The sequence below is a fragment of the Empidonax traillii genome, unplaced genomic scaffold, assembly GCF_003031625.1.
Source record: "Empidonax traillii isolate 1590-97213 ecotype Southwest subspecies unplaced genomic scaffold, ASM303162v1 scaffold30:size3273891, whole genome shotgun sequence".
In the NCBI taxonomy this organism is placed as follows: domain Eukaryota; kingdom Metazoa; phylum Chordata; class Aves; order Passeriformes; family Tyrannidae; genus Empidonax; species Empidonax traillii.
The window spans coordinates 297,846-312,145 of record NW_020955223.1 but is presented as its reverse complement, the minus strand read 5'-3'; the positions used below and the strand labels follow the sequence as shown (position 1 = coordinate 312,145).

The window sequence follows — 14,300 nt, the reverse complement described above, 5'->3', positions numbered from 1 at the left end:
ATACCTGAATTTCCCCAAAATAGCATCTGCAAAAGCGTGAAGTATCAATAAGCACTTAAAATCATTACTAATTTAGTAGAATATTTTTCTTTAAAAGCTATTTAAACTTCTTCTCCTAAGGTCAAGCAATCTGTATATTACACTACTGAAGTACTTTTTATCTCAGTCTCTCTCAGTGTTGTCACACATCTGTTGTATGACTGAGGTGACCAGCTGTTGCCCCAGAGGTCTGACAGTTCTACCCAGGAGAAGGACCAGCACATGGACTCAAACAGAAGAGCAGAAGGAAACAGTCCTGACCACTCCAGTATGAGTTTTGCTCTGGTATAGCAAGGGCTTAGCACCACTCATTTTTTGGTAACAATCATAGAAAAAGAAAACCAAATGGTAACTTCAACAATCCTGATGGAAGGTGTTGTACAAGAATGACCTATAGGATAGCAAAAGAATCATTCAGGGCTACTACTAAATAACTCCAGGCTATTTAAAGGTCAACAAAGGAAAAAAGAAAAAAAAATTTAGTTGCCAATCTGTAAACATATTACTTGTTATCAGAATTACATACAGAAAAACACGACAATCTGCATTATAATTGAAACATCTGAAATAATTAGTAAGCTAATTGAGGGAAATAGTCAAAACAAATCAAGACAACCTTGACTATGCAGATCACCTTTGCCCTTCAGTCTGAAACATGTTATGGACTAAAGGATCAAAATATTTGGTTATATTAAAGTGAAGACATTGCAGACACAGAGGAACTGAAACACCAGATCAGAGTGAAAGCCTTTCAGCTTTTAATAGGGTGAATTACTCTGCTCCTAGGAAGAAGGGTTTTTCTGGTTGCTTTGGGGTTTTTTTGGTCCAAGTGAAGTCATCCTTGGGAGATCAGAAGATAGCCAGAAACATACACGCTAGTAAACTTCCTCTTTTCACTGCTTAGACTTCAAGTTTCAAGACAAACCTCAGTCCAAGATTTGATACGTTGCCTCATAGAGCCATTAACTTCTGGATACCATAGAAAATCCTGTAAGGTAAAAGCAGAGTTACTCTGTAAGTTAAAAAGCAATTGGTAGACTAAAAACAAAAAATTCAAAAAAGCAGACTAATTGCCATCAATTCAACTGTAAAGGAAAACCATTTGGCCCAAAGTGAGATTTCCCTTATAGTTAGTATGAAAAGCCTGACACCTTGGTCTAGCATGGAAAACAGAAAGCAAAGGCAAAAAAAGCCAGCAATCCCATAAAACTTTTCCCTCATAAAAAATAAATTTCCATTTGTGGTTCAGGAGTTGGGATTTCACCAAGAAGGTGATTTTTTAACATTTGCCGAACGGGATGTCCTTGGGTTTCCTATGTGATAAGGAATAAATCCAAGGTCACATCTATAACTTATTCTTTAAAACTTGCTTTTTGTTCAGTTTTCCACATTTTTACCAGCAGATTTTCTTTGCTCCCGAACATAAAATAACTGATAGCGTGAAATCATAATTTTTTTAAAAAAATAAAATCTAACAATTTACCTTACAACTTCATAAATTATCAGTTGTTTAAATCTAACAGTGCCATGGCTATTAAACACATTACCTACCGGCATTCTTTCAGATGCCAGGAGTAGTGCTCAACCTTCTAGAAGTCAGTCTAGACTTTGGCTAGTACTATTATGTCTCCCAGGCAAAGCCATGACTTCCTAGCATCTAGTTACTCCTCAGGTGCAGCACTATCGAATGTTCAAAAAACACATATTAAAGTGAAATGGCAGGGATTATATATGCAGAAACTATCGTGAGGAAAGTTTAGAATGCAGAAACATTACCAGTAGAGAGGAAATGTTTATCTTCCACTTGCACAGACCTAAAGATTTTGGTACTTCACTTGAGTACTGTCAATTCATTATTTGGCAATAATGTGAACAACCATGCAGTCCTCTGCTGAAGGACAGAAGGTCACTATGATGACTAGAAAGGGCAAAATTAAACTCTCCACTTGTTCCTAGTAATTTTCTCTTTTGTTAGTCAAGTATTTTCCACATTTAGATTATTGGGTCACAGCCATTCTGAATGTGGAAATTCATCTACCATGACAATAACGTCAAGATCAATACTGCATCAAAACAAGGAAGCAGCAGACTCCAAATATATTCTTAACCACCAAGACATCTCAGAAAAGCCCAGACCTGCCATTTAAAATCATGATTGTTAGGCACCTACCAAAGCTTAAGGAGTTTTGAAGATGTAATCCTGTCAGGTTAGGCCAACGCTAATCACACTGCACTGGCCCATTTGTCCTGCCTGGAGTTCTGTCCTGCCTTTTCCAGCATTCAGATAACCATATGGTGAGCCACATCAGACCTGATCAAAAAGGAATCCTACAAGGTAACTTTTAGGCTGATTGACTCCTAAAACAACCCACTCCACAGCTGTATCAGGGATAGTTACAGCACAAACACAGGAACATACTGTGAAGGGCAACAGACTGGAACAGAGCAGGCTTGAACTGCCATGGGGTCATACCCTAAAATGTTATTCTATACCCTAAATCTTAACCATGCACACAAACAGGTACTGAAAACTCCCTTGCAGACAACTCAGTAAATACACTGCTTCTTTGGTTTTCATGAATAGAGAATGAGTTGTCTCCAGGGCATAAACAAAAACATGACTAGCAGAATCCCTGCACTGCTGACAGCTGTCATGGGGAGCAAAGAAAGCTATTGAGGACAGTCTTTCCATTGCCAGGGCAGAGGAGAACAGAGTCCTTCAGAAAACCTACCCTCAAGCATTTTGTTTGTTTTCTTTTTTTAAATATCCACATTATAATCAACATTGTGCTTATTTCTTCATGCAAAAGCAGTGGAAGGAATACTTGTTGGGATAGCATAGAAAGCTCAACAGCAATTACAATTACCAATCCAAGGAAGTTAGCCCCACATACATACATTCTTACAGCAGTGAAAGAGTAAACTTCCTGGCAAAAGCTATTCTTGGGAAGGCCAATTATAAGATCTGAAAAAATAAAAATTATACACACTTCCCGAGCTTAAGCCCAAAACTAACACAGAATACAAGTATTCAATGCCAAAGTCTCTCAAACTACAGCATGTTAAGACACACTCTGAAATATCTGTGAAATACTCATCAAGAATATTGATGGTCTAAACCTTCTTTTAATTTTTCAGCTCTGACTGCAATTTCATTTACATTGTACGAAATAATAACATGATTATGGCTTGCAATTTAACGCTAGATAAAAACTTACCACTTTAATTGAAGAAGATTTATCTTCAAATGGGATATTTCCATGCTGTCAAAAAAACCCCCAAAACAATAAAATCAAAGTAAGAAAAACTTTCAGAATGAAAACAAAATATTTACATTCCTATGCTAACTTGCTCTCACCCAAGAGTTTATCTTCAGTGGAAAGGATTTTTCTTGTATAAACTTGTCAGTGTACTCATACAAATGTTGATGTTACTTTCTTGATAAAACAAGCTACTCAAATAAACGATTCTTCTTCCTGGAAGAAATCTAGCCAACAAAGTCTGAAATGCTTTCTGTTCACTCTGTTACAAATGTATCAAATATTTTCCTAAATTTAGCCTGCCAACTCAAGAAAGACTTAAGACCTTTTTCCTTTTTTTTTTCTTACACTGCCTTTCCCCAGCCTTCCTTTTCATCTGGCCAACTCTTTCGCACAAAACAACCAACACAGTTTTAATTAAAGAATAAAAGAAAATAATCTCAGGCAGAAATAAATTCTGGAACACATTATTAAATTTGCTGAGTGAAATAGTAAGAAATCAGAAAGGAAAGACTCAGACATGCATACACAATCCTCCTTTAAAATATACTAAATATAGAATTAGTTTCAATCCTCATCCAAAAGAATAAGTTTACTTCTCTTCCACAAACTGAGATCCCGATTTTAGCAAGACTTGACAAATGATACTCGACTCAAAACCAATTATAGCACTCTATCATCTCACCATCACTTTTGGGAAGCAACTGTGACCTAACCAACTGACTAGGAAAACCAGGGTTCTTGGATCAATCAAGCATCTTGTTTTGATGAGTGAAAGCGACTTCATGCTGTGTGCTGGACAAGCTGCCAGCCTGCAGTTTTAAATGACAGAATTACTAAATAATTGACAAATCTGATGCACTGTTGAAAGTGAAATGTGTTTTTTCCCTCACATATGTACATATGTCTATGAAACCATGTGCCTAAGAAGTACAATATAGCAAAAGAAATCAATATTCTGTTCAACAAATGATAGAGCTAAATCCTTTCTTACTGTTTCCCCTCAGCAAGCTGCTGTTTACTTTCTTCACTTCAGAAAACTCAGACAGCTCTTCATCAGTGATCAAAAGAAAGGTAAGACCAGAAGCTATTTTTAGTTTCAGCTTCAAGTTAAACCTAGAAATCTGTCATTGCCCCATGGATTCGTATGAACAGATTAGATCATCAATTTAACTGACATTTTAAATGACAAATTATAAGACGTGAACTACTACTATTTAAAAACACACAAAGGAACAATCATTTTCTCATCAAGAAACCAAATATGAAGCCTAAGTTGCTGTGGGACAAGTCAGCTTCATTTATTTATTCGCAGACTGCTGCAAGCTTTCTCTCGAGCTTCACAGTTCCCTTCTTAGATTTACAATCATCTCATCTATATCCAAACAAGTATTTTGGTCTAATCTTGTTATTCTTCAAAAGATCTTTCTGTGCTTCTCCTTCCTGAGGGCTAGGTCAGCAAACAGTACCATTTCTTGATTTTCTCAAGTTTAGAAAAGAGATATAAGGTAAATGGGGAAGAAACAAAAAAAAATTATCAAAATAAACTATCTCACCTTATTTCCCTCTTCTTTGACTTGGGGATTTATGAGCTTTATAAATGAATAGAACAACTGTCGAATTCTAGAATCTCCTATGAACACAATATGTTTGTCTATGAGGCAATTTTTTGCTTCACTGTAAAATAAAACAGCAACATTCACGTTACAGGAAATTTATATCTTAGAAAAAAAGTATTTTGAAAATCTACAGAGCAATAGAGATAACTCTAAGGTATGATAAATCTTTTTCTAAACATGCTGAATCAATAAAACATTTAGTGCAATTTGCACAGAAATAAAAATTAACTCTCCTGCTAATGTGATTAGGCAAAAAACCAAGCAGGCTTTCCTATTCTGTGGTGCTACAAATACAGTAGTTTCAAAAGAGTAATGTACGGCATAATTCTAAAAAAAAAAAAAAAAAGTTCTCTTACCAGTAGGTGAAAGATAGCAATAAAGCAATTAGTAATTTTATTTGGGATACTTTTACTCGCAATTTGACACATAAGATCAGCATTTTCTCTTTCAGCAATCTGAGAGCGACATATGAAGCAATGCAGTCTCATGTGGCTCTCCATAACTCATGCCAGTACCTCTATCACCCATATTTATTTATATTTTTTATAGAAATACAGCTATGGTAAGCACTGTAGATACACACATAATGTACAAGGAAAAGGCTTCTTTTTGATATATACTGTATATTTTTGAAAGCCTAGAGAGTCAGCTATGAAGTAAACAGTAAAAGATACTGCAATTACTACAGCTGCAGTCAAATAACAATGACTCTTCTTTTCGTGCAGATGAACAGAAGACATGAGTTTCCTTACCTATTTTTATACTTATGCATCATACAACTGTGAGGTTGCCATACTTTTTCTCCAAGAAATCTCCCACTGGACAGAAGATACTCACATGTATCGCCACCTTGAAAATGTTATATTAAGATTAGAATTCAGCTGCATGAAATGTAAAACATAGCCCAATTGCTATTATAAAAAATAATTTGACAATATTGGAAACACAAGAATTGGAACAATCAACAGTAGTAAACAAATATAACTTATCATAAAAACACCTTCCACAAGTTTCTGCAAGTTGCCTTCTTGCTCATTATACCACACTGCTCTGTAAATCACAACTCTCTCCACAAAATGTTAGTGATCCCACTTTTGTTATCAGAAAGATGTTGTGACTTGGAATGGCATTTCCTTTAAAAGATGCCAATCCACTGTGCTATCTACTATCCAGAGTACACTGGAATACGAAATTAAAGAATACATCGTTCAATAAAATAATCTTCTACACAGAATCATCATGCACAGCATCTTGTATAGAACAGGAATCTAATATGAGATTGGTAAGAAAGTCTATTACATCTCCCTGCTTAAGAGTTAGCAGTCACCTTATAATAGGTGGGTTAACCTGCTGGGTTAATATGCAAAAAAACCCCAAAACATTTACAAAAGAATCTGCCGACAATTCTGAACTTCAGGTACCTTTTCCACTCATTAAGTTTTACAGTAATTAAGATGAACCACTTTACAGGTGATGATGTTTCAGTCATATTAAGTTCTTATAAATAAAATTATGTAATCAGTGACTTTATCTTTCCAGCTCCACATCAGAATCTGCTGTGTTATAACTGAGCTCAACTGAACACCATTCACTGCAAGAGAAATTGCCCTCCAACATTTTTGTCATACTTGGCATTTCCGAGCACTGACAAACAGGGAAATGGTGGTGAATGAAATGGTAGGGACTTGTGCTGCTTGTGCAGGAACAATGTACCACTGCCCTTACTTGACACTTTCTGTGAAACCACTGACTGCATTAAACTCAACTTATATTTTGGCTTTCAAGCAACACAATTTCCCTAATTCTCAAACATGCACACTTATGTAAACTACCATTTCTAGTAAGTTGCATTAAGCAACATGAGACATTCTCACTGATAATGAGAATAGGTGACTCAGAGTTATTACTGCTACAAAGTCTTCCACTTTGCAGATGATGAGAACTAGGAGATGTATCAAAGTGATATAAGAGTGAACCATATAAAAGAATATCTATAACTTAATCAGATTCCCTCTGAAATCCAATAACTTGCTGAAGAAGATGCACAGTCAGACCAGTGGTCAGTCTAGCCTGGTATTCTGCCTTCAACAGGGGCCATGAATAGATGCTCAGAGATGAACAAGAACAGGGCAAGTAAACATTATGATCTTGTCTGATATTCTTCCAACTATGTTCAGTCCAGGGACTTCCTGAACTGGACATACAGTCCTCAGCTTTTGGCATCCGGAGCATCCTTTTTTAAGAGTTTTCCATACCCACAGCTGATGCTTGAAGAATCACCTCCCTTTATTTTAAATACGGTTTCTACTAGAAAACTTGGCAGTCCCTGGTTCTTCAGTAGGAAAAGGCAGTTTGGACTCATGTCTATCATATCTGTAGACCACTATCAATCCTTCCTCAATCAGGTTTTTGAGATTGGAGAAAATCTGTATCTTGAGATCATGACCCAAGCTTGGTTCCTCTGTTCTCCATAATTACCCACAAATGAAATAATCCTCCATCTACAGTGTGTTCACTGATGTAACATTCCAAACATCACACATTGTATACATTTTAAACATAGAGACAATATTTCAGGTCAAGAAGTTAGTTACACCTTCTTTCCTAACTCCAAGTACTGAATATCTTATTGTTGCCTTCAGCAATATTAGAAAGCTCCTGAAACTTATTAGGAGAGTTACTTGTGTCTGATATCTTCCTTTAAACATAACAGTAGAAGTCACAGGCAGAAGATGAGAGAGGGGAATAAAACCAGACTGAAACAGCAGCCAAGAAAGTAAACTGGAGCTTACAGACAAGATGGTGCCTCCAGAAATACCCAAGTCTGCCTTAGGAAATGAAATAGCAGCTGAAGAACCATGCTCTTCTTAATCATTAATGAGATGTTAAAAGAAAAAAAACCCAAAAAACATAACAACAAAAAAACCCAACCTAAAATCTGAGAAAAAGAATTCCAAGAGCCATTTTATACACAAAACATTCTTTTTAAACTCTTCCTTCGTGTAAGTTATCCTTCCAACACATTACTTTTTATGTTGGTATAGATACACTACGGTATAGTTATACCAAGTGTATAATTTCTCTGAATTTTATTATGCTCATTATTTTAATTTGTCATTCCTTAAAACCGCGGTTATTCCACTGTAACTGTGAAATCTCAAAGTCTTCATTCAGTGCCACAACAGACTAAATTTCACAATGCTTTCTCTAAAAGGCCCACTCTCTGTTTCGAAGAACTGGAAATTCAATTGTTCTCTATCATTCAAAATGAAAAAATGTAGTTTTAAAGAGAATCTATTAGTGCTGCAGGTGTCCCATAAATATAAGTCTCCCTGACCTTCCACAACCCCAGTCCAGCTTTTTTTCACAAAATAACTTTTATACAGGCAAATTTGACTGGGAATTGCACTGGGCTTCTCCTATCTACAACATGTACTTGAATGACTGAGGCCAAAATTAGCTGAAACCTTTCCATGTAATGACAATCAGACAAAAGAAAAAGTATAAAAGCATGAAAAACACAGCAACCCCTTCCCTGGCACGGCCCAGCTTTCACAGCCTGGCACCTCTGAGCCTGTTAGCAGGCCCACCTCATCCACCCTCTGCAAATCAGGATAACCTTTTTGGGGTATTTTTGGTATAAAATCTTGGTACAGAATGTCTAATGTAGAAAAACAGTGCTTTCTTCTGATAATTTTAAATATAGTGCCTATTAATTTCATTTTTCATTTGACACTTTTTGGGTTATGACACAATCACAAGGAATTTACCTTTCCCCAATAATTCATAACATTAACAAGTTACTAACAAGTCATTAACAAGTTACTAACCATTAACAAGTTACTAAGTCTCTGTCCAGGCCACAGAATTTTATTTTATTTCATTACTTCTTGCAGATAAGCTCTTTTATTCTTCTGTTGTTTGTGTTACTCTTTAGTTCATGTTTTCCGGTTCTATTATACCGCTACTAAGAGGGGGTGACAAACACCACTGACAATAAGCGAGATGCCAGTTAGCTTTAGCTGTGTAGTATCACAGCAAAATCTGCTTTTTTCATTAGTTGCCAAGAGTATTGTGGCATTTGCTGGACTTCAGATGTTTGATATCACCGCAGGGTTGCAAAATGATCTCTCTAGCACCTCCACTTTTATCTATCCTAAAAACTCTTGTCTGCTATAAATCTTCCACCCTCCTTTCCTAAACTATTCATTCTTCTGAATGTTACTTGTCCAAAGAAGCCCAAACTGGTAACTCTCTATTTGCTCTGACCATGTCCTCCAACCTTTTAAACAATTACAGGAAAACTTCTCACCCTCTAATTGCTTAAAAAAACTAAAAGCCTTAGGCAAAAAAAACTTATTGAAAGGTTTGTAACAATTCCACACAGACCATACCAACTTACGTAAAGGCCAGCAGATTCTCACCATTTTGCAATCTCTGATTCACCCCCCTCGTTAACTCTCCCCAAATATATTGCAATTATACGTATTTTAGTTTCCCTGTAACCTGCTTGATATGGTAGTCCCTATTTTCTTAGGCAAGTCTTGCAAGCCCTCTTTAAAAATGTATCACATTTGCCACCCTCCTCCTGTCTAGTTTTGTGACTCTCTTGTGCCTTAAGAACATTGCACAACAGGCAAGTTCAAATACCTCATGCCTGAGTTCCTCCAGAATTTAGTAAATGCTTCCGTGTCTTCCAACTTAACACCAGTCAGTTTATCAGACTTACTGACATGCCAGCCAGAGGATGAACCTGGGGAATCGTATCCATAAAGACCCCTACCCCCTTTCCCATTTCGACAATGAACTGCCTCAGCCTGGCCTTCCATGGATGCTGGCAGCAGGTGTTAGAACCCGACACCAGTTGTCCTACAACAAGCAGAGCCGCAGTGATCTCTCTGTGGATCAACTTTCTGATTTGCCCACAGAAACATACCACATTTTTTAGCGTGACAGGGAAACAAGAAAATATTTCCTTCAGCATTTCTATTTGCATTTACGGATCACGCCAAGATTCGCTGCTCCAAAACAACCGCGGAGAAGCGGAGCCGGCGGAGCTCCCGGCGCGCCGCGCACAGCCGGGCACGGCCACGGCTGCGGTCGGTCCCCCGAGCTCGGTCACCGCCTGTTCCACGGCCACTGACAACGCGTGAAACCGAGCAGCTCCTCGGTTCGCTTCAGCCTCCAGCGCGGCCCGACTCTGTTATGTTCGAGGCGATGGTTCAAGGAGTGAAATTACATACACTACTAAGTCTCGTACCAATTAAGACTTTAACCCCTAATTACCAAGGTAATTAATCATCCCGTAAGGGAACAAGTGACAGGGAAGAAGTCACCCTCTAGCCCTGCAGCTTCACCTGCCGCAGGCCGGGCCCCGGGAGCTGCGCTGCGCTCTCGGTGCAAACACCGCATCGCCACGGCCCCTCCAGCCCCGCTCAGCCCCCTCGTCCCGCGGGGCCTCGCCCCGATGGCGGGAGCTGCGGCGACCCCCCGGTCGGGCCCCGCAGGGCCCCGCAGGCCGGGTCCCCTCTCGCCGACCTGTCCCGCCGACCTGTCCCGCCGCGCTGCCCCGCCGCCCCGGCCCGCCGGGGCAGGGCCGCGCCTGCCGCCCCCGCCAGCCTCCGGCCCGCCGGGGCTGCCCCGGGCGCGGGGACCTGCCGCCCTCCCCGCACGGCCGCGGTCCCGGGGCTCCGCCTCCCCTGCCCGGCTGCCGTGGCCCCCCGCGGAGCGCCCGCGGCCGCCCCCTCACCTCGGTAGCGGCGGGAGGCGGCGTGGCAGGCGGTGAGGAGCAGGACGGCGCCCAGCGCCAGCGCCTTGGCGCTCCTCACGCTGAAGTAGTAGTTGATCTCCCGCTTGCCCCCGGTGTAGGCCAGCGCCGCCATCTTGGCTCCTCCATGACAACAGCGTGCGATGGGGCGGGCGGGCGCGGCGGGGCAGCACTGGGTCCCCACCGGCGGCCAACGCGGACCCCGCCGGCTGCTGCCGTCCCCGCCGGCGCAGCCGAGAGCGGCCCCACGCCCCGCTGCAGCCGGGGCGGAGCCACCGCCGCCCTCCTGGCGCCGCCGCTTCCCCTCGGCCGCCAGCGGGCGGCACCAGCGTTCGGTTCCCCTCCCCGCGGCTGCCGCGGGGTTGCCGTGGTCCCGGTGGGTCCCGCCGTGCTCGGTCCGAGACCCGCGGCTGAGGGGGCGGTGGCAGGGACCTCGTTGGGACCGTGCCCCGTGAAGGAGTAGCCGGGCGAGCGGCTGTGCCGCACCCTATGCGTGACGGCTGGCGCTGGACAGTGAGGGCTTCTTGCTAAATAATGCGATTTTAAGCACTTGTTACTGTTCTATTGACAAGGAAGTGGTCATTCCAGGCTGGGAGACGCTCACTCCCTCTGAACGCGGGTAAGGGTGCAAGGAAGCTGACACAATCACAGAATCAGTAAGGTTGGAAAAGACCGCTGAGATCGAGTCCAACCTATGACCCAACACCACCATGTCAACTAAACCATGGCACTAAGCACCACATCCAGTCCTTCCTTAAACACCTTCAGGGATGATGATTCCACCACCTCCCTGGGCAGCTCGTTTCAATATCTAACCATTCTTTCTGTGAAGAAATTCTTCCTCATGTCTGACGTAAGCCTCCCGTGTTGCAGGTTAAGTCATCTTGTCCTATCACTAGTTGCCTGGGAGAAGAGGCCAAACCCCATGGGTTAGCTGGGTTTGAGGGGATGCATGAAATGATTGCTGAAATCTTACAAAAGGGAAATTCCATTCCTCCACAAGCATCTACCCGAGTTGTATCTGGGACACAGGACAGCAAATCTGGGCTCCGAGTCCAGTCCCTCACCAGCAAGGAGGCTGGGAAGCAGCCACTGAACCCACCAAGCCCGGAGCAGGGCAAGCTGTCAAGGGAAAGACATTTCCACTAAATAAAGTAACCCTATATAAACCATATAAACAAATATAGAACTTAGGAAAAGTGTGCGGTATGCAATCAGATAAATATGGAAAACAAATATGGGAAATAAACAGTGAGCAGTTGCCAAGCCTTGAGTGCATGATGAAGTACATACTGTGCTAGACAGATTCCCTAAGATCCAGCAGAATCCTTTTCATAAGGATTGGCCGAAAACAAATAACAGAAAAAGTGTTGTTTGTTTGGGGGGGTTTTAACCAAACAGGTAAACAATAGTAATGAACAGTCTGGGTTTTGAACACACAAAAAAGTTCAGTATTCATTTCACCAACCTGCCATTTCCCTGTCATTCAGAAAACACTGCTCCAGAAGTTCTGAAAATCATTGAATTTGGTTATTCATTTAATAATATACAGAAAAATGACTGTGTGGGGAAAAAAAGGGAAATATTTGAAACAAAAACAGGGAAGCCTACCCACTCAAGCAAAGTTTTATTTTGAAATATTACCAGAAAAAAAGAAGAACTGAAAGTATTATACAAACACAATGTAATGTGTATGCAAAATTTGAGTTCAAGTATTCCTCTGTTACTGTATATTCAATGTATATCCCATTTCCATCCAACCAATGTCTTTACTACTTGCCAACATGTAATCTATATTTTTTTCTCTTCAAGCCTGCCGGTTAATCACTTTCTCAGTATTGGTTTTAAATAATAAAAAATCTGCATTAAAGTCCTCAGGTTTATTATCTCAGGGATAGAAGGAGAAAAGGTACCACTTAAACTCCCAAGTATGCAGATGGGTGGTTACTAGGTTATGTTTTTCTGAAAAAAAGCACAACAAAACCAAACTAAAATAACAAGAAAAATCCAAACAAACCAACCACCCCAATTCTGGTTGTAGTGTGGGTTATTTTACTCCATAAATGAAAAATTCCATTGATGCATAATTTTTGGCTCATGCATCATTCAAATAGCCAAGAATTTTCAAAGCCTTCATACTGTGAACAAACTTTATTGTTTGTTAAAATATTTCTGTTATTGCTTAGCTTTTTTGTCCTGGTTTCACGTGCATTTTACACTTTCGGAAGCAATTAAAATATTTTTTAACACCTTCTCTAAGTGAAAGCATTCACTAGAATATTTTTGTAGCTTTTTGCATCGTTTCTCATTAATGATTCTTAATGGTCTTATGAAATGTGTTTTTCCTGCAGTCGTTCAGGACCATTGATACTCCTTTTCATCTTATTCATGAAGAAGTGAGGCATTTGTTCCAACCCAACCATATTTACTTCATCCTGTCTCATTCTGCATTATAACTGGGTTAAGTTTGAGGGCTGTGTGGCAAGTCTGCAAGGTGCATTTATGACCATGATGCAGCTCCTCAAAACTTACCCTAACTAATGCTGGTACTATAAGCAGTGCAGATATCATATATAGTGGTTTATATATGCAGAAAACATGGAATTCAGCTGGAGCTCCCAGCGTGTTGACTCAGCTTATGAGTTAGTGTGGCTGCAGTGCTTAAGGAGGGAAACTGAACTTTTTTTCTCAGAATCAAAAAAGGAATTCAACTCTCTACTGCAAGTTAGTATCTCTGGAGAATTTCAGGGATCTTCAACTAATTCAGCAGTAGGAACTAAAATGCTCTCAGAACAACCATACTTCTGTATTTCAGAAAATTACAGCCCCCAGAAATAGTAAATCTGTCCTGAAACCTTTGGAGGGCTCTTTCAAATCTGCTGCCTGACACTGGAAGTCCCTGGGTAGTCTTCATTTTCTGCAAAACCCTAATACTTGCTTTCAGTGATGCCTGAAAACTCCATGTGTAGATTTCATCTTCGATATTTTAGGACTGTACAAATCCAAGCTGATACTGTTGCAGGTTGAATATCTTAATTAAGATAATCCCCCTTTGTATATTAAATATTTGTGCAGATATGAGCAAGGCATCTGCTTTTGTTTCCTTTCTTCTTTGGAGACGATGCTTAGGTGTTCGATAAGAGAGATCTCCCTCATGCAGTCAGCAGCTATTGGCTGAAGAGCCATGATTTAGGAAGTGGTTTGCATGAGTGTGGTCTCACTTCTTACAGGTACCTCCTTGGTTTTCACAAGCTAATTGAACTTGGCGTCAATACATATACCTAAGTAAGTGACACCAAAACTACTATATATAATAGGAGTGATAGAAAAGGCTAATTAGGAATTGCTAAGTACTCTATAAAACCAACTCCAGACATGAACTACTATTAACTAGAAGCATCTTAGGAAAATAAAGTAGGTGTAAAATTTACAGTCTGCTAACCAAAAGTCTCTTCTGATGAGTCAAACCTCAGCTTTCATTTTGCAAATGCTACAGCTTCATGTTGGCTTTCTGCTTCCTCTGCTGGAAGCACCAAGGGCCGTCAGCGTGAGGGGAACACTTAGAAGAGCCACAGAGAGAAGACCCAGAGAAGCGTTTCCTTTGAGAGGCAGAGG

At 40.6% G+C, this 14,300-nt stretch overlaps 1 protein-coding gene and 1 long non-coding RNA gene across 2 annotated transcripts in view; one reads left to right on the top strand and one right to left on the bottom strand.

Annotated features, from left to right (window-relative positions):
* CASD1 (CAS1 domain containing 1) overlaps positions 1-10,933 on the bottom strand; it is a 26,532-nt gene extending 15,599 nt beyond the window's left edge. The window contains exons 1-5 of the mRNA XM_027910650.1: positions 10,668-10,933; positions 5,671-5,767; positions 4,856-4,976; positions 3,258-3,302; positions 965-1,027 (exon numbers count right to left, since the gene is read on the bottom strand). Of these exons, the coding sequence (XP_027766451.1) occupies positions 965-1,027; positions 3,258-3,302; positions 4,856-4,976; positions 5,671-5,767; positions 10,668-10,800 (459 nt within the window). The 5' untranslated portion in view covers positions 10,801-10,933. The remainder of the gene's footprint in view (positions 1-964; positions 1,028-3,257; positions 3,303-4,855; positions 4,977-5,670; positions 5,768-10,667) is intronic.
* LOC114072832 overlaps positions 9,499-14,300 on the top strand; it is a 23,835-nt gene continuing 19,033 nt past the window's right edge. The window contains exon 1 of the long non-coding RNA XR_003574236.1: positions 9,499-10,208. This is a non-coding gene — a long non-coding RNA (uncharacterized LOC114072832). The remainder of the gene's footprint in view (positions 10,209-14,300) is intronic.